The 18,066-nt window shown below is 38.0% G+C and overlaps 2 protein-coding genes and 2 pseudogenes across 4 annotated transcripts in view; 1 reads left to right on the top strand and 3 right to left on the bottom strand.

Moving 5' to 3' along the window:
• Nucleotides 1-2,052: 2,052 nt before the first annotated feature.
• On the bottom strand, nucleotides 2,053-4,657 carry LOC113664476 (beta-4C adrenergic receptor-like; annotated as a pseudogene). Its single transcript, XR_016186683.1, has one exon. The product of XR_016186683.1 is annotated as a beta-4C adrenergic receptor-like (transcript).
• Nucleotides 4,658-9,274: 4,617 nt separating this feature from the next.
• On the top strand, nucleotides 9,275-10,249 carry LOC149045815 (beta-1 adrenergic receptor-like). Its single transcript, XM_089206581.1, has one exon. The coding sequence runs from the start codon at nucleotides 9,275-9,277 to the stop codon at nucleotides 10,247-10,249; it is 975 nt and encodes a 324-aa protein (XP_089062707.1).
• A 3,730-nt stretch (nucleotides 10,250-13,979) lies between these two features.
• Nucleotides 13,980-15,719, bottom strand: LOC149045814 (tyrosine protein-kinase src-1-like). The gene is made up of 2 exons (XM_089207200.1): nucleotides 15,480-15,719; nucleotides 13,980-14,837 (listed from the first exon to the last, which is right to left on the bottom strand). The coding sequence occupies exons 1-2, from the start codon at nucleotides 15,717-15,719 to the stop codon at nucleotides 13,980-13,982; spliced, it is 1,098 nt and encodes a 365-aa protein (XP_089063326.1).
• Nucleotides 15,720-17,687: 1,968 nt separating this feature from the next.
• The window catches only part of LOC149045813 (uncharacterized), a 3,298-nt pseudogene continuing 2,919 nt past the window's right edge, over nucleotides 17,688-18,066 (bottom strand). Inside the window, exon 2 of the transcript XR_016186523.1 lies at nucleotides 17,688-18,066. This exon is cut by the window's right edge and continues 2,356 nt beyond it. The product of XR_016186523.1 is annotated as an uncharacterized LOC149045813 (transcript).

The following is an 18,066-nucleotide window of genomic DNA, read 5'->3' as shown; positions in this document are numbered from 1 at the left end:
GCTAATTTTTGGAAGAAAGCTGGTTTTGTCATCGATGAGTGGTGAAATTGTAATTATGGATGCAGATAAAAGTAAGATAGGAGACATGAGATTATTTATATCAAGGTTTTTGTCGCTCTTAATTTCAAATCAGAATTAAAACCAATAACGATGGTTTCGGATTTGAGCTTCGGAAAAGCCTTTTTTTCCCCCATGTAAATTTTGGCCATGACTGCCAACTGTTTCGCCAAATCCCCTTCTCTTAAATTAGCATTAACAAGTAACTGACATGCCAGCTTCAAATAAAACAGAAGGAAACTTATCTCATCCGTCCCTCTGCCGCAAAAGCAGTATTTCCAAGTTACTCTGACTGTAATAGTGGTAAACGAACTCCTTCCTTTTAATAAATAGTCAACCCCTTGACTCCCCTTAATGTGTAATTTAAAGACATTCTCAAGCAAACAAGTAATAAGAATGACAGAGATGATCAATTTGGGGACATGGTATTGATAGGAAGATTCTCAGAACTAAACAACAAATAAATGTAAGGTATGATCTTGAGTGAAGGGAATGAACTTGCACGTCTTTCATTATGTTAATAGCTGCAAACTTTAAATGATCCCATGATAAAACAGTATAGCGTCACATTAAGAACATCACGTTCTGTCCTCAGGAAGAAAAACAAAAAGCAGCTAGTATTTACAAGGGAAGAAAAAAATCGATGTTAATCGTTAGCTAATGAGTGGATTCAAAACAAAAATGGATTGATCGATATGCTTAAAAATTAAACTAACGACGAAAAGCATCCAGTTTGCCCTAACACTTTTGAGGTAAAAACTTAGTCGAAGCAGAATGCTGCATTTGAAAACGAAAACAGAGGTGGCTATAGAGTTATTGATTAGCCCGAAGATGTTTGCATGTTTTTCCTCATTATCTCCTTCCGCTTATATGCAAATAACAGATAGGTTTGCCACCAATTTGACAATTCTTTACAATTTCTAGACAAGTTAATGGGCCACTTAAGTGAAATGTAGTGTTAGTGTGTAATAAAAGTGTTCAAAAGTTTATTTATACAGATAATGGACACCTTAAATTTTGGGCATATCTATGATGATTGAATGGCAATTTGAAAATGTCTTTCAACATCTCGGAGAATATTTGTAACAGTCTCATTTTCTCCTGCCTTTAAGGAAAAACAGAAGGTTCTCATTGAGAGTTTTGATAATTGCAATACCGTGTCCTTAAATTGATCATCTATGTCATTCTCATTACCTACTTGCTTTAAACTTTCTTTAAATTACACATTAACGGGGTAGTTAAGGAATTGACTGTTTATTAATATGAGTACCGTATAGTACTCCAACATGCTAATTTTAGCCACTGAAATTATGTGCACCTTCAACCTTCCTCCAAATTATTATAAACCAAGAAAGAACTCTCTCGATCAGCATGGTCACGCGAGAAGTGAGCTGTCGCAGTAAAATTCGGTCATTTAAGATGAAAGTTCTATGCCATATCATCGGAAAAAGTAAATTAGGTAAAACGCTGTAATTGCATGGTCACAACAAGTTACTCAAAAGCTATTTTCATTTTGTTTTGTTTTTTCCTATTTTGCAAACAAGCCTAGTTAATTGCGAGACTTGAGCAAACGAAAGCAATAAGGATGAAATTCTTTCTAATTGCAAATATTTCATATTTTCAAGATGATGTTAGCAATAAATGAAACCATTCGAAGTGAAAAGAGGTAAATTGAAAGGAAAATACTGCATGATCTCTGCCTGCTACGTGATCTATTAATTCAAATTAGTGTAAACAGATGTTTTTAAATTCTATGCCCGTAAAAGTGTGTTCTCATGAATGTAAGAAAAATTTTCTTCGCGGGTAGGGTAATGCTTCTTTGGGAAAAAATAATTATATTGATAATAAAAACTCGCTTTTTTATGAGTTAAAGCACTTTTTTGGAAGATGCCTCGAGGGAATTCCCCTCTGATCAACATATGGCTAAATAAGAATGACTTATCAAAGTTTTGAACCATGTACTGTCGTGAGCCTTAACAGTTTTCTTATATTTAAGCAAATTGTGCTCGTTTAATTTAGGAATTAGCTGAAACACATCGATAATTAAACCAGCTTCCTGTCTAATGCGACTGGATACACAATTATTTGGCTGCTGAGTCAGTCATATCACTAAGTTTATGAACAATGGTCTTTCTCTCCATTTCCTTTATCGTAAACAAATCGTACACAGTCCTTTTTAGACGCACAGAGTGGATCAGTTATCAACTTGGACGACACTCGATGATCGATTGTAGTTTATCCGTAATGGCCGATTGCTGTTCCAAGGAATCTTCCGAAGTATGTCCATGATAGTGCGTCGAACATGTCTCATTCTCCAGCAGTAAATGACAGGGTTCAAAGATGAATTAAGAAACACAAGAGACATTGAGTAAAGAAAAAAATGTTTTGAAGCGATACTCGAGCCATAGATTCGAATAACAGTCGAGCAAATACAAAAAGGCAAATAACAAATTAACAACACGAGATATACGTAGAATATGCTAACTGTGGATTTCATGAGAACCATAAAGTTTTTTAATTCATCAGAATGAGCTACTTCTTGTACTTGCATAGAGTGAATCTGATTCTTGTGCCGTCGTACAGTTAAATATATCCTGATGTACACCACAAATGTGACAATGAAACCGAAAGCTGCAATAATTGACTCTATAATCTCCTTAGCACCAGCTAACCCCCAAAATGTTATCAAAGAAAAAAATGCACTGCACAGCCATTTGCCGATCACCACAACAACAACACGCCTGTGAGTCACAAGCTCTTGATATCTGAGATGAAGATGAACGGCCAAGAACCTGTCTACACTTACAGCCACAACACCAAAGAACGAAGCAGTTAAGAATAAATAACCTGACATATTCAGCACTTGATAAATATTACAGTTAAGATTGTCCAGTTGTAACCACTTGACCAAAACAAAGGTGGATAATGGTAGGATAAACAAACCAACAGCAACATCAGAGCAGGCAAGACTCAGCAGCAGAGTTTTAAAAGTTTATGCTATTGCCGAAGTTTTGTGGATAGCGTAAATTGTCACAATATTCAACATGATGGAGGTGTGAGCTATAAAATTGTTAAAAATGCAGTTGGCGATAAAACTCGAACGAAGATCTTTAAGTTCCGTGTATGTGTGAAAATATTCCAAAGAATCGTTACAAAATGACTCTTTCATGATATCAACTCACTCACAAAAGATAGGACCCTCTATTCCAAACAAATTGAACGTGTTGTAATTCTTTAGCGGGACAGTTTCTCCCTATTTCGGGCAGCGATTCTTTTGCTGATTCAACATTCTGCCTCAAACGTTACCTTTCCTCCCAAAAGTGGTGAACATCGACAAAAGGTATCCTGTGCTTGAGGTATGGGTTTTAAAGTTGTGACCAATGATAAAGAAAGAACTTACGTCAGACAAATCAACAGACGTAAGCAGTCAAGATGTCCGACTGTCTTTTGGAATAGTACATTCTTGTAAGTCAACTCCGAAATATCTAAGATGTGGTGTTCCCCAGGGAACAATTTTGGGACCCCTTCTGTTTTTAATATATATTTATGACTTACCACATTGTCTGACATATTCGGAACCCAGAATGTACGCAGATGATACCAGCCTGACGCTTGCCAGTACTGACTTTGATCATATAAATTATTGCCTTAATTACGACCTGAGTAATGTGTACGAATGGCTGAGTGCTAACAAGCTTACCCTAAATATGACAAAAACTGAGTTTATGCTTATTGCATCAAGGCAGAAGTTATCACAATTTACGGAAAGTCCTTCTCTTACTATAAACGAAATCGCAATAGAACAAGTAACCTCCGCTAAGTCCCTTGGAGTTTATGTCGATCAAAATATCAACTGGGAGTGTCATATTGAAAACATCTCTAAGAAGATAGCTTGTGCCATTGGTGCAATTAAACGAATTCGGCACCTCACTCCATTTAATGTTCTAATTAAAGTTTATAATAGCCTTGTTCAACCACATTTTGATTATTGTAATGTAGTGTGGGGAAACTGTAACAAGGCCCTTTCTGAAAAACTGTAAAGGCTTCAAAATCGGGCAGCTCGCATTCTAATGTCTTCGAGCTATGATAGTAATTTAGATGATTTGTTCTGGGCACTAGGGTGGCGAAGACTCTACTATCAAAGATTGGAACAAAAAATCTATCTTAATGTATAAAACTTTACATGGTATGACACCAGATTATCTGAGATCAAGATTTGTATATCGTGACAATATAAGTGCTTATCGTTTAAGGAATACGGAAAACAAATTAGTTCTTCCACAACCTCGAACTGATTATCTTAAGAGAAGTTTTTTGTACAGCGGAGCTCACTTGTGGAACGACTTACCCTTAGACCTAAGACAAGCGTCTTCACTGACCGATTTCAAATCTAAATTAAGTCGCCACAGTTTAAAGTAATATCTTAATTTTAAGTAAATTTTAGACACGGCCTCCATGAAAAGCAGATTTTTATTTGTTTCTTTTATTTGAATTGTTATTATTAGATTTTTATTATAGTTAGGAAGATAGATATACCTTTATAGATAATTAACAACTGATGGAAATACCGTGTATAAATAAAGTTATCTTATCTTATCTTATCTTATCAAGGGAAGGTACGTTTTTTATTGAGAGGGGGGGGGGGGGGTGGGTCGCACTTCCCAGAATGGATTAATGTATGACTAATGTATGACTCTTCACAAATATCTGACCCTTCCCCCACCTCCTCCAAGACAAAAATCACCGAAAGTGAAAATAATTAAGGGGAAGTGTTATTCAGACAACCGCGTCTGCGCACAAAGCAGTTAATTGCGTGGCGTGTGATTGCACGGTGAAAACTTGATAATGGGTAAGGACGTACGAGGAACAGAAGGAGGAAATTGCGGTTGTGGTGAATGCGAGGATTTCATGAGGTCAGATGGAGCAACTTGTGGCTATTGTGGTTGTTTGCCGACTTACCATTCTAAAAAGGATGCCCGCTACTCCTCTGACTCTGTTGGTGGCACATCGGGTGAGGGAACAAGTGAAAGTGCAAGTCCACAGAAATTGAAAGATGAAGACCTAGGGTGGTTCCTGGACCCAAAGGGCGAATATACTGAATTCTCGAATAGTATTCTGCAAAAATTCTAAACGTCCTTTAGGACCACTTGTCCCTACAAGGAACGCTTTCGCCGCTGTTTCGTGACTGAAAGAAAGCGCCAGTGGGAAGTTCGCGAGGCTTTGAAAGCAATAAATCACAAGTTGGCTTTTGTGACTTCTGATAATCCAGCGGTTACCGGGAGATTCGTGGAGGAAAGATTTAGCGCGAAACGTCATGACGCTACCACTATTAAGAACAACACGGATGACCTTTCGAAGCCGAAGGTCAAAATCGATGAGCTGAATGCGAAAGTAACTGAAGATGGTGATGCGCTGTTCGATTCAAACGGATGGCATATTTAATCTAGCCACAAATTTATTCATAATGCGAATGAAGAATTTCTGGAGAGTTTGAAATCAATCAAAAAGACTGTCGGCGAAACCATGGAGCTGTTGGAGAAGGCTCGAGACAAAGTGGCATCAATTTTGCCATTGAAACAGGGAAACGTGCTAAAGCGGAAGTCGCGAATACCAAAGCAGGTAATCGCCACCACAACCCCGCGCGGAGACATTACCGCCGTCAAAATATGGACGAAAGGGGGCATGGGTCGAGAGAAACGATTATGCTAGTTGGGAGAAGATGGATAATGAAAGAGCTGGAACTTTATTCCCTTCACTCATGATCATACCTTATATTCATTTGTTATTTATTCGTGACCATCTTGCTTTCGATACCATGTCCCTAAATTGATCATCTTAGTCATTCTCATTACCTGCTTGCTTTAAACTTTCTCCAAATTGCATATTAATAGCGGAGTTAAGGAGTTGACTGTTTATTAATATGAGCACCGTATACTACTCCAGTACGCTATTTTTAGCCACTTTTAAGTGGCTAAAAATTTAAGTGCACGTAATTTTTAAATTACGTGCACTTAAATCTTCCTGCAAATTAATATAAACCAAGAAAGAACTATATCTTGTTCAGCATGGACATGCGATAAGTGAACTGTCGAAGTAAAATTCAGTCATTTAAGATAAAAGTTCCATGCCATATCATCGGAAAAAGTAAATTAGGAAAACGCTGTTATTCCATGGTTACAACAAATTACTTAAAAGCTATTTCCGCTTTATTTTGTTTTTACCTATTTTGCAGACAAGCTTAGTTAATCGTCAGACTTGTGCAAACGAAAGTTATAACGATGAAACTTTTTCTGTTAGCAACAAAAGTTACCCTTCAAAGTGAAAAGTGGTAAATTGAAGGATAATACTGCATGATATCTGCCTGCAACGTGATCCATTAATTATAATTAGTGCAAACAAATGCTTTATCCCTTTATGCCCGTAAAAGTGTGTTCTCAGTAAGGTAAGGAAAATTTTCTTGGCGGACTTTATCTCAGTCCTTCCTAGTGTAATACTTCTTTGGAAAAAAGTTATTATATTGGTAACAAGAACTCGCTTTTTCATGAGTTATAGCTCATTTTTCGAGGATGCTTCAATGGAATTTCCCATAAAGGAGGTGAGAAACGTCACAAAAAATTCTAAGAGACAACTCTCAGGGTATAACCAAGCCGGCCAAGAGAGGTGGTGTGAAGCTCATTTCAGGACTCAATTATGAAGAAATTCGCTGAGTTCTCAAAATTTTCTCGAAAACGTGATACACAACGCTGTGACATACACTGAACATGCCAAACGCAAGACGGCGACCGCCACGCTGTACGGCTTTGGAGACTGAAGAATGAAGAACTGACACGACGGAAAAACTGTAAAGTTAGCAAGCGTGTAAACGGAAAGAGTGAAATTTTTATGACAGCTTCCAGCAGGACCGCAAGCTCTTAACTATGTTTTACTTTTGCGTACATTATTCATTTCCTGGTTTGAAATTAAAACAATGTACTATGTAACGTCTCCATTATTCCCCCCCGGGAAACCTGCTTAATTTCGTGTACCTGTGTAGTTGATGTTGCCTATTTTTTTGTAGCTGTAGCAAGACTTAATATTATACAAAGAATGTAAAGAGAATTAAATTGCTTCTTTCGTTTCTACGTTTGTTTGTAGTCCATGTTCATTTTACCGCGCCTCATCTATATCTATGGGGGAACTAAGACGAGCTTAGTGTGGTCTTCTCCTGAAGTGCAAATATGTAGCATGTAAATCTCTGGGAACCATATTTAGAATATTCCAACGTGAATTTTAGAATAAAGCAGGCTCCACATGCGTGTCGAAATAACAAAACCAGTCTTATCCACACGGGCAATCGGAATAGTGGTTAACATCATAATTAGCGAATGAGAACCCGAAACAAGAATGGGTGGACTGTCAAAGCATGGAATAGCTCGAGAGATGCTTTTTGCGCCATGTACTCGAACACTCCAAACGTCAGTTTTAGAAACTCTCCTCAGTGTCTAATTTACAGTATCAACTTAGATAAGATCAAATTGTCACGTAAAACTCCCACCGAAGTAGCATCACAGTTTCTTCGAAAACGCACCCCTTTGTTCATTTGCAGTTTAGATTTCTGCCAAAAACTAACGGTTTCGCTCAAATTCAGTAGCTTGCGGGCTAATATAATTTCGTACCCAGATCTTACTGTAACGGAAATGTAAGTTACAGCCGATTGGCCGAGAAAGGGGTGGGCACGTGACTACCTACCAGCAGACCTCTGGCAGGATCATAAGAGTATTACGGAGGCTTATGGGGGAACCAGGTAAATTTTATCGTGACAACCAAAATCATCCAACCCCAACCCCCTCTCCTCCCCGCCGATAAACAATTATCGGTCCGTAATTAAGCAACTAATCTTTTAAGTTGTACGTGTTAAGCGGATGGAGGTAATAATAGGGTCGGGGACTTCTATCGAGAACATCATCACGGAGGAGAGCCTGGCTAGAGTACGGTGTCGTTTGCGCGGGAAACTGAGCTTTAAGATCCACTCAATCCAATACCTTTAGAATTTTGAAGACGTCAAAATATCATGGCTAATTTTAGGGAAATTCGTGATCTTTTCACACTTTATCATTTATCAGAGGTCATAAACGATGAAGGGTTCATTTTCTCGTAAGATGCATTCTCTTCAACGAACAAGGCTTTCCATTGCTTTTTTCCGCATACTAGTGGCAGTAGCCTTTCCTTTCTCAACTTACTTTCATGCTCTTCATCTTTATCCTTCTATTCTGATTCATAATACTTCTCTTTCTCGATGATTTCCTCAAGAAGCACATCAACCACGGTCTCCTCTACATCTATGCTTTATCCTGCTCTCTCTTTTTAGCGAGATATTTCTCTTTCAAGAAACAAAATTTGTCTTTCACGGCTCTTTAGGTAACCTTCAAGGCTGGATTCGTAACATCGTTAAGTGAACAACTACAGTATTCCACAGATTACTGCGCTGTTAAGTTCGAAGTTTGTATTTGAAGGGTTCCGAGGCTAAAATCTCTCGCAGAAGGAGGGTATGAGGCTCATCGGTCCATTGCATTCTACGGAGGAGAATTACAAATGAAGGGTTAATTCTATTTACAGTCGAATCTAATACACAAGTTCTAATTTCACAGAAAAACTTACAAGGATTCGGCTGAACTTGGCTGCTTGTTGGCAAACATTGTTTTTAACTTCAAGTACCTGTTGGAAAAAATCCTTCGTTGGAAATTGTATCCACATGTAATCGCCTCACTAGAGGGCGCGGCCAAGAAAAAGCGCAATGCTGGAAGATGCTGGCAAAAAGTGAATGAAATTAAAAAATTTACCTTGTTTATTAGGATTTGAATCTGCCGTTTTCTATAAAACCTCGAGTCGCCTGTTTTCACGTCGTTCACAGATCGAGCACGCGGTTTTCCACCTGTTCGCACTTGCGCAATAGCATTCCCAAGGAAAAAATTTACTTCCGGTAGCCGTCGTTCACTCAAGCCATCCTCAATCTAAAGGTCCTTAATTGATTTATTTTCTTTTAATTTCCCATCTCAGCATCGGCTGCAACCATCTGCCGAGATCTGAGGACTCTTTACTTGAACGTTCAATGACGGAGAGTACCATCGTTGTTATTCTCAGTAAGTCTTAAGAGAAGTTGGCCTGCTAAAAAATATCGAAAACCAAACAGTATTTTTCTAAAATAGCGGTTCTAACGTTTTATAAGTAACCGAAAATCATGAAAAAATTGTATTGTAGGCAGTCTTCGCAATTTTTGCCCATATTCACCGAGCTTGAAGATCTTCGTTCGACTTGTATCGCCAACTGTGTCTTTAACATTTTTCTTAGTTACACCGCCTTCATATTGAATATTGGGACAATCTACGCCATACACAAAACTTCAACAATGCCAAACACTTTGAAAACTCTGCTGCTAAGTCTTGCCTGCTTGGATGTTGCTGTTGGTTTGTTTAATCAACCATTATACACTGTCTTTCTTATCAACTGGCTTCGATCAGACAGTCCTAGCTGTAACACTCAACAAGTGCGGACGATTTCAAGTAGTTTATTTTCAGCTGCCTCGTTCCTTGGTGTTGTGGCTGTAAGTGTAGACAGGTTCGTAGCTGTTCATCTTCATCTCAGATACCAAGAGCTTGTGACTCACAGGCGTGTTGTTATTGTTGCGATTGGCATATGGGTGTATAGTGTATTTGTTTCTTTGATGATATTGTGGGAGCTTCTTAGTACTCGGGATCTTATTAGTACAGTCATTACTGCTTTCGGTTTTCTTATCACATTTGTAGTGTACATCAGGATACATCAAACTGTACGACGGCAGAAGAATCACTTTCAGTCCATACAAATACGAGACGAAGCTCAGTCTGAGGAGATAAAAAACTTAACTGTTCTCATTAAATCCACAGTTGGCATATTCTACGTATATCTCGTGTTTTTAATTTGTAATTTGCCCTTTCTCATTTGCATGGCTGTAATTCCAATCTATGGCTCGAGTATTGCCTTAAAGAAACTTTTTCTTTATTCATTGACTTTCATGTATCTAAATTCATCTTTAAACCCTGTCATTTACTGCTGGAAGATGAGACACGTTCGACACGCTATCATAGACATACTTCGAAAGATGCCTTGGGACAGCAATCGGCCATTTCGGGTAAACTACAATCGGTCATCGAGTGTCGTCCATATTGATAACTGATCCCCTCTGTGTGACTTACAAAGACTATACACAGTAATTGTTTATGACAAAGTGAAATAGGAATAAACAAGATTGTACATAAACTTAGTGATATGACCCGGCAGCCAATTTTAATAGTTCCAATTTTAAGTACACAATATATCGAATAATCACAACTGGAAGGGCAGAGGCTACTTTGAGCTAGAAAGCTGGTTTTGTCATCGATGGATAATGAAATTGTAATAATGGATGCAAATAACAGTAGGATAGGATACATGCTTTTAGTATAGGAAATCGTATGAACGCGAGTGCATTTCGTGATTTATGCACTGCACGAAAAAACGGATTTAAACAGGTTTGCGACAGAAGTAAATATGATGCAAATTTAGCCTTCTAAATTTGACCAAAATTATCACCAGAAGTAATTATGATGCAAACACAGATGTTAATTCCGTTGAAATTGCGTGCAAATACGACGTAAACCTGAAATCTACTTTACATTTGCTTCGTATTTGATACCTCCGCAAATCAACAAATCCGGTGTACATTTACTACAGATTTGCTCTCTGTGGAAAAATAATGTTTGCTTTCTGCAAAAATCTAAGCAAACATGTTGCAAATCTATATGTATGCATCACTGTTTTCCAACGTTTACCCAAACTACATCCAAAAACTTTCGCGTGCGTTTTACTCCATGTGCAAATATTTACTTTTGGACAAAATTTGCATTACTTCCAAATGACCAGATTTGCGAGTGTTTTCTCACATTTGCTTTCGGTTTTCTGATAGTATTCGTTCTGATGAGGGATGAACGTTCGAAACGCCATCTTTTTGAGGTGACAATGTCAACCTAGTTGACTAAACAATTTTCCAACTTCCACTCCGCAACCAACACAGCATCAGTCCACTTTAAAGGAAAACTAACCCCTTAACAAATTTTGACCATGAACTGAGGCATTTCGAAAGCAATAAAAAAGGAAAAAAGGGTCATCTAAAGTGTGTATAATGAACACAAGTCATGGGGTGGATAAAGATCCCCCCTGAAAGCATAAACTTTATTTCCAAAAGAATTTGGAATTAACACTAATTTACATCAGTTCAATTATACCATGTCGTAGAAAATACAGTCAATCTGAGTACAGATCGACTAGTTGACGGTTTTTTAAAGAATCGGTTTGAGCAACGTCACCGCCAAATTTTTCCACTGACGTTTCTTAGTCTTGTCTTGTATTTTCTTTAAAAAACGCTGCATTACAATGAAAAAGAGTGACATTGGGTAAACCATTCACACCTGATCTGTACTCCACCCAGGATGGCCACCCCTCCCGGTTCCCCTTAGTTCCTAGTGACTGGGGGATATGGGCCTCACCCCCAGAGACTACCAGGACTCCTGTCCAGGGTGGCTACCCCCACTACCACTCGATCTTATCTCCCCCCAGGAGGGCTTCTTTCCTGGTCCCCTTACCCCTAGATTTAAGCACTTCCCTGCCACCAGAATTTTGCCCATTACCTATTGTGTGTTTTCTGTGTGGTACCTGGCATAGAGCCTTTATGCAAAAACACTGCCAATTGGAAGAGATTATTAACTCACTTATTAAAAAGTAATAACTACAGTGTTCATGTAGTGCTACTGTTGCCATGGCCTAAATCTTAAAAGAAGAAAGAAAATCATAAGAGCACAACATGCTGAATCCTTTGTCAAAAGTCTCCCAATCTAAACCAAAACTGATCCCAATACAAGAAAGTTATCTACTTTGTGAGTGCTTATACACTAGGGATTCACCATCAGGTCTTGACACCTCATTTCACTGCCATTTTAAATAAGTAAAGCGATGTTCAGCAGTGATTAAAAGCAATAGAACCAGATCCACTCTCCATCATGTATTTTGGGATCCAGAGCTTCTCTTTCAAATGACCCACAGGGGAATTATATTTACTGCAGAAATAACACGGTCCATAACCAAAACTTGTCGCCCTTTATTTGTATTCACTACAAAGTTTGCTTTGGCTAACTTAACAGATGAGACATCTGTCCTGTCCCGTTTCCGGTGTGCTGCCTAAAGATGAAAACATCTGGGCAACTACAAGCTTCCACCTACTCTGCAGTGAACACACACTTGTGAAATTTAAGTGATTGAACAATGTTGAGTTTAGCCTTTGGTATTTACCTTTCTAATCATGATGATTTCATACAGTTAGTCTGGAAAAATTAATACCTCCGCCAATCATTGAATTTACCTTACAAGGGAAGCTTCCGCTAACTTAACAGATGAAACATCTGTCCTGTCCCGTTTCCGGTGCGCTGCCTAAAGATGAAAACATCTGGGCAACTACAAGCTTCCACCTACTCTGTAAGGAAAGCCGAATTAAAGGTAAATATTTCACCATCACTTTTCTGTAGTTCCAAGCTTGCAAAGGAGGTCATTTGAAAAAAGAAACCCTGGTAGTATGACCAGAAACAGTGGTTTTGGCTTTCAGTTGAGCCTGAAGTAAATAACAATTCTCCCACAGAATGTGAAATCCTTACTTGTGCAGTAAAATATGTCATACAATAGTCAAATCCACATTATAAATTTAAAGTTATAGCCAGGTAATTTTAAAAACAGAAGAAAAATAACCTAAGATCAGACGGAGTGGACTTGGCTTTCAGTCCACCTAGAGCAAAACTTCAGTAACTTATCAGTAATTTTATTAGAAAGCTATTTTTTTAAAATAAAGGTCACAATATTAACATCATTAAAACACTTTTACCCTTTAAGCCCCAATACCTGAATACACAATTTGCCAAATAATCTCCATGCATTAGTCGAGAGAATTAATTTGTTGAAAGATGAAACCCTTCTCCTTGTGGTGTTTATTTGGTTGTCATAATCTTTTCCTTTAATGAAGTAATGATGTTGTGAGGGGAAAACTGTTTTGGGTGACTCTTGGGACTTAAAGGGTTTGTAGCCCTGCCACAGTGTCAGAGTGTTTTAGTTAGGGGAGATATGACAACCAATAGAGAGAAGGAGTATGATGTCACTTTACCATGGTAGCAACATTTCTGGATCACAACAGTGGGGAGCTTAAGCAACAACCACAGCGACGGCAACGAATGGCAAAAAAGAAATCAGTTTATTATATAAACACCAATGAAATACTAGGTGAGCTTTCTTGCAAAAACTTGATATCTTCACAGGTGGAAAATAACATGTTATCCTCACATGTGAAAATATCACCTTTGCTATGGCGAAATAATAAATCGTGCCTTTCACACCAAAAAACTGTTAAAGTGAAATGGTTTGGTATTTCATTGGTATTTACATAATAAATAGAACATTACATGGCTGCTCGGACATACGGAATTTCTCTTCTCATTCAATACTTGAAGAGAAATTTCTTATCTCCGTGCGGCCATGTAATATCCTCTAGCAAAACAACAACTTTGCAAGTGCATCACATTTTTCTGTACATTTCTTATCCATCGTTGCAAGTCTGCAGCTTGAAACTTCCTAATTTCACGTAACTGGTTTATGGAGTTAGTGAACACAGCACAAAAATTTTCTTTTTCTTTTTCTAAAGTCAGATATGGTCCTTTTGGATTCAACCCCAGAAAATAATTTCGCCATGATCTTACAAATTAAAAGAAACTGAATAAGATCGATAAGTTTGAAACAGTGTGAATTCACTTTTTAAGTGACCTTTTCACTTTGTTGTCATCAACAAATCTGACATAACGACTTCTCCTCTCCTTTTAATATCGAGAACCTAATCATGATGACAGAGACTTGACACTGACCAAGAGGTGATCCAAAGAAGCCCTAGCATTTGGGTCATTCTTTAAGCTGCATTCACTAAGGGAGAGAAGTGGCTTGCAACCAATCTTGGTTGCAATCTGCCTTAACAGACGGCCAAGGGCATATACATCACTTGCATGAGATGGAGGGTGGGTTCCTGCAACAACTTCAGGGGCAACATGGGTGTACTTCTGTTTGTATGTCTCTTGTTCTTGTTTGGACAAAACTTTTCTACTGGCTTCCTGTTTTCTAATGCACTTTCCAAAATCAATGATTACTGGCACAAACAGTGTATTTTTGTATGTAAGCAAGATGTTATCACCTTTTATATCCTGATGAATCAGTCCAGAGTTGTGCAACACTTTGAGTGCTTCTAGAAGTTGCAAAATGACATCAAACCACTCTTGATTTTTTAAAACCAAGGTACAGCTATGTAACGTCCTGTGAAGAGTGTATGCTTTGCCTTCCACATTGCAAAACTGAAGTACTAACAGGTAAGGTTTGCTTTGTGCACAAACACCATAAACGTAGGGAAAACATGGGTGATCCAACTGTTTCATCAGTGATGCTTCTTTGATAACACTGGAGTCTGATGACAGGTGTGTGTTAAATTGTTTAACAGCAACTGAAATCCCTCTGTAATACATTTTATAACAACGTCCAAAGACACCACATCCCAGTAACAGAGGTTGGTCAGTAGAACCACTTGGATCTTTCACATGACTGAGATGACTTCTCTTTACATGTGACACCGGTTGATTTGCAGAAACTGGGGCATCTTTATGTGCCTGTTTTTCGTTCTCCATAGTGTTTGATTTATCCATTTTGCTAGTCTGAAAAAAATTAATACCATTCTTGCCAATTATGAAATCTGATTGGTTCTCAGTAGCCCTTACATTTTTTAATTGCTTAATTTTGCTGACGCACCCATTTCACCCTCCCCTCTAGATCCGCTCCTGATCTAGTATAAACAAGAACGCGGTAAATCGCGTCCTAGGGCTTTGAAATTTCAAAGTTTTCTGGGGAAGCATACCACAGACTTTTCCAAAAGGAGGGGACTAGCGGAACCTTGTTGTTACAGTCGGTTACTGTATTTAAACCTGCTGGGGCCCGTTTCTCGAAATTCCCAATAATTAACGGGCCCGTAAAGCTGTTGTTGTTTACATGCAAGGTAGAGGTTTCAATAGTTTTGAATCTAACATGATAAAAATATCAGTTAATGAAACAGAATGGAGTAGTTTACTAGCCAGAACCCGCGTTGTGATTCTTTATATTTCGATTTGAAAATTTGATTTCGGGCCCGAAACGTTACCGGGGCTTTCGAGAAACGGGCCCCTGGCTACTTCAATTAGTAATGAATACATAGCTGTGAGATATTTGCAGAAGCGGCAGATGTTAAAAGTCTTAACCCTTCACTGTAAACATTAGATGATATTTAACGGACTACGAAAAATTACATCAAATGGCGTTCCTACCCGTTCACGAAGATGTAGAGCATGCCATTTAGCGTAATACTTCCTCGCAAGATGGAGCAATCTTTCATTCTTCGCTACGGTCATCGCTCGCTCATCTTCAAGTGCTAACAAAGCTTTTCTTCTTTTATCTTCTTTGTTCGCCGCTCTAGCCTCTCTCTTTCGCTTTCTTCTGTCGTTCTGCATTGCTGCTCTTTCTTTAGGGGTATTCTTTCTCCAAGAAAATGGCTGGTTTGTCTTCATAATATTTATACGATGCTTATGACCGCCGTCCATATTTCCCGCCTCTGAGCCATTTCCCGCGTAAAATTGGGTCAGCAATGATGCTCAATTAGATAATTACGTCATTTATGATTGCGAAATCTCCATAAGGGGTGAAACTTTGGCTTGGTTGGGTTGATACCTTATAGGGAATGTAATCGTTCATCAACGACTTAATTTTTCCAACAATTCCAACATTTGACATATTTTACTCTGTAATACAGTAGCTCTTGCACATTTCAAGGGGCCAGGATGTGTTCTTTAATTTATATTAAGTTTTGCACAGATTTTTACATGATAGAAGAAATTATCTCTGCACTAAAACTGGTCTGAAAAAAGATTATGCATAGGTTTTATGTCAAGCCTGTGCATTAATAATCAAGTTATAAGAAAATAGTCGAAGGGTAGGGTGACTCCTGATGTAATTTTAATAAATTCATTTGATCCTGTTAGCCCTTTAACCAAACAAAAAATGACTAGTTTCCAAACCCTGGGCCTTTTAAAATACTTCAAAAAGTTGAATTCCAGCCCTTTCAAATACCTGAAGCCTGAAAAATGCTACCCCTAAGCAGATCCTCCAATTGTGTATAAAGCAGATATCATTCATTTCTCCTCCGTCTGTTCCAGTCCTTTATCAGAGGCAATTGGAGTATTGTTCTGGCACCCATCCACAATGCATGGAGTACATGCCACCCTTTTTCAGTTAAAATGTATGTGGGTTTATTTCATTCTTGACTGAAAATAGATTAATATGAGCAGGGTATTTTTTTACCAAGATCACCTAATTGGATTTGAGTAAGATAGAAGCAAGCTAGGTTTCAAGAACTGAAAATCGTTCCAAACCCACAATTTAGCCACATCATCCCACATGTGCATGGTTTTACATACAAATCCTTGTAATTTCGAAATTTTCAAAACTGTCATGAAATAATACCAAAAGCATTATAGGGCTCAAATATCCTTTTAATTCATAACAGGCAATTTGAGCCCTTAAATGTGTAAGGAAAGGATTAAATGACAGTTTAAAAAATTTTATAACTTACAAGGATTTGTATCAAAAACCATGGAAGAGTGACTGAGTGGCAAAAGTTGTTTTTCTCATACAAATACTTCTAACTTTGAGTGGCCGTTGCACTCACTACTTTTGAAATATATGACTGAAAATTCTCAGGCTACCTAATTTTAATATGCTTTTCAGCTTGTGCTAACAAAATTATTTAAAAAAGAACTGTTTTCGTGTTTACCAAAGGTTGATCATGTGATCACAGTTATGTAAAGACCCTATTGTGGCCTTTTTCCACCATACTATTTATGAATGAATGTAAACAGGCCAAAGGTTGATCATGTGATCACAGTTATGTAAAGACCCTATTGTGGCCTTTTTCCACCATACTATTTATGAATGAATGTAAACTACCCTTTCTGAAATGACCAACTGTTTCAAAATATTATTGTTACCCTTAAAGCTGTTTTTCGCTAACAACAGAGTCACAGTCAGAGTCATAATTAGAAGTGTGAAAACAGCATTTTAATTCCACTTACGACTCCATCACTTACCAACTAGTGAAAACCCAATTGCAAGCAGAAGCAGAATTAAACTCATCACAATGCATTTGAATGGATTGTTTTTTCACCAGATCGAGTCTTACACGATGTATGACTCTGATTATGACTCCGATTTTTGATTGTCACTGAGTCATAAGTGCTCTTACACGCCTATAAAAGTTTTTAAAAACTAAAGTTAAAAATACATTAATCATAAAAAATTTATTTATAATGGTTCAAAAAGTGGATTCCTTTTCCACAAATGAAATTTAGCCACAAAATAGAAACACAGTCTTCGTTCAAAGGAGACTTTTCAATTACTCTGTTTAAATTTTTTTTTAAAAAATTTCAAATTCTGTAATAGTGCAACTCATTGCAGAGTCCAACATTAACAGATTAAAAACGTTAACAGTGTAGTTTGCGTGGAAGAGGACAAACTACTAACACATGCTCCCGTTGAATGACACCAAATACTGGCACAAACCTTCCATGTACTCTCTTAACAGGAATTAAAGTAGCCTCGCCTTCCAATTCAAAGAGATCCTTGCACCACACCTCCACTGGAGCACCTAAGGAGTGCCGTGAAGGATGTGATTGAAACCAGCGTACAAAAGCAAGTATGCATGGAACAGGCTGTCCATTGACTTTGATTGTCTGTTCCATGAAAAACTGAATGATTCCAGGCCTAAGATCACTTCCACTGGTGTCAATTTTTCCTCCAAGAGCACACCACCTTGCAAGAATATATGATAATCTGTCTCCTCATGACAGGCTTGAACCATAT

The sequence above is a fragment of the Pocillopora damicornis genome, chromosome 5, assembly GCF_964200805.1.
Source record: "Pocillopora damicornis chromosome 5, jaPocDami1.2, whole genome shotgun sequence".
NCBI classification, from domain to species: domain Eukaryota; kingdom Metazoa; phylum Cnidaria; class Anthozoa; order Scleractinia; family Pocilloporidae; genus Pocillopora; species Pocillopora damicornis.
This window is presented reverse-complemented; position numbering and strand designations above follow the sequence as displayed.

What these genes read in the sequence shown, in the direction of transcription:
- LOC149045815 (XM_089206581.1), top strand. Translation starts at nt 9,275, where the DNA reads ATGAAAAAATTGTATTGTAGGCAGTCTTCGCAATTTTTGCCCATATTC.
- LOC149045814 (XM_089207200.1), bottom strand. Translation starts at nt 15,719, where the DNA reads ATGAAGACAAACCAGCCATTTTCTTGGAGAAAGAATACCCCTAAAGAA. An exon ending in CTCTACATCTTCGTGAACGG is followed by an intron (nt 14,838 to 15,479) that starts GTAGGAACGCCA and finishes AATTTTTTTCAG; the next exon opens with ACTAGCAAAATGGATAAATC.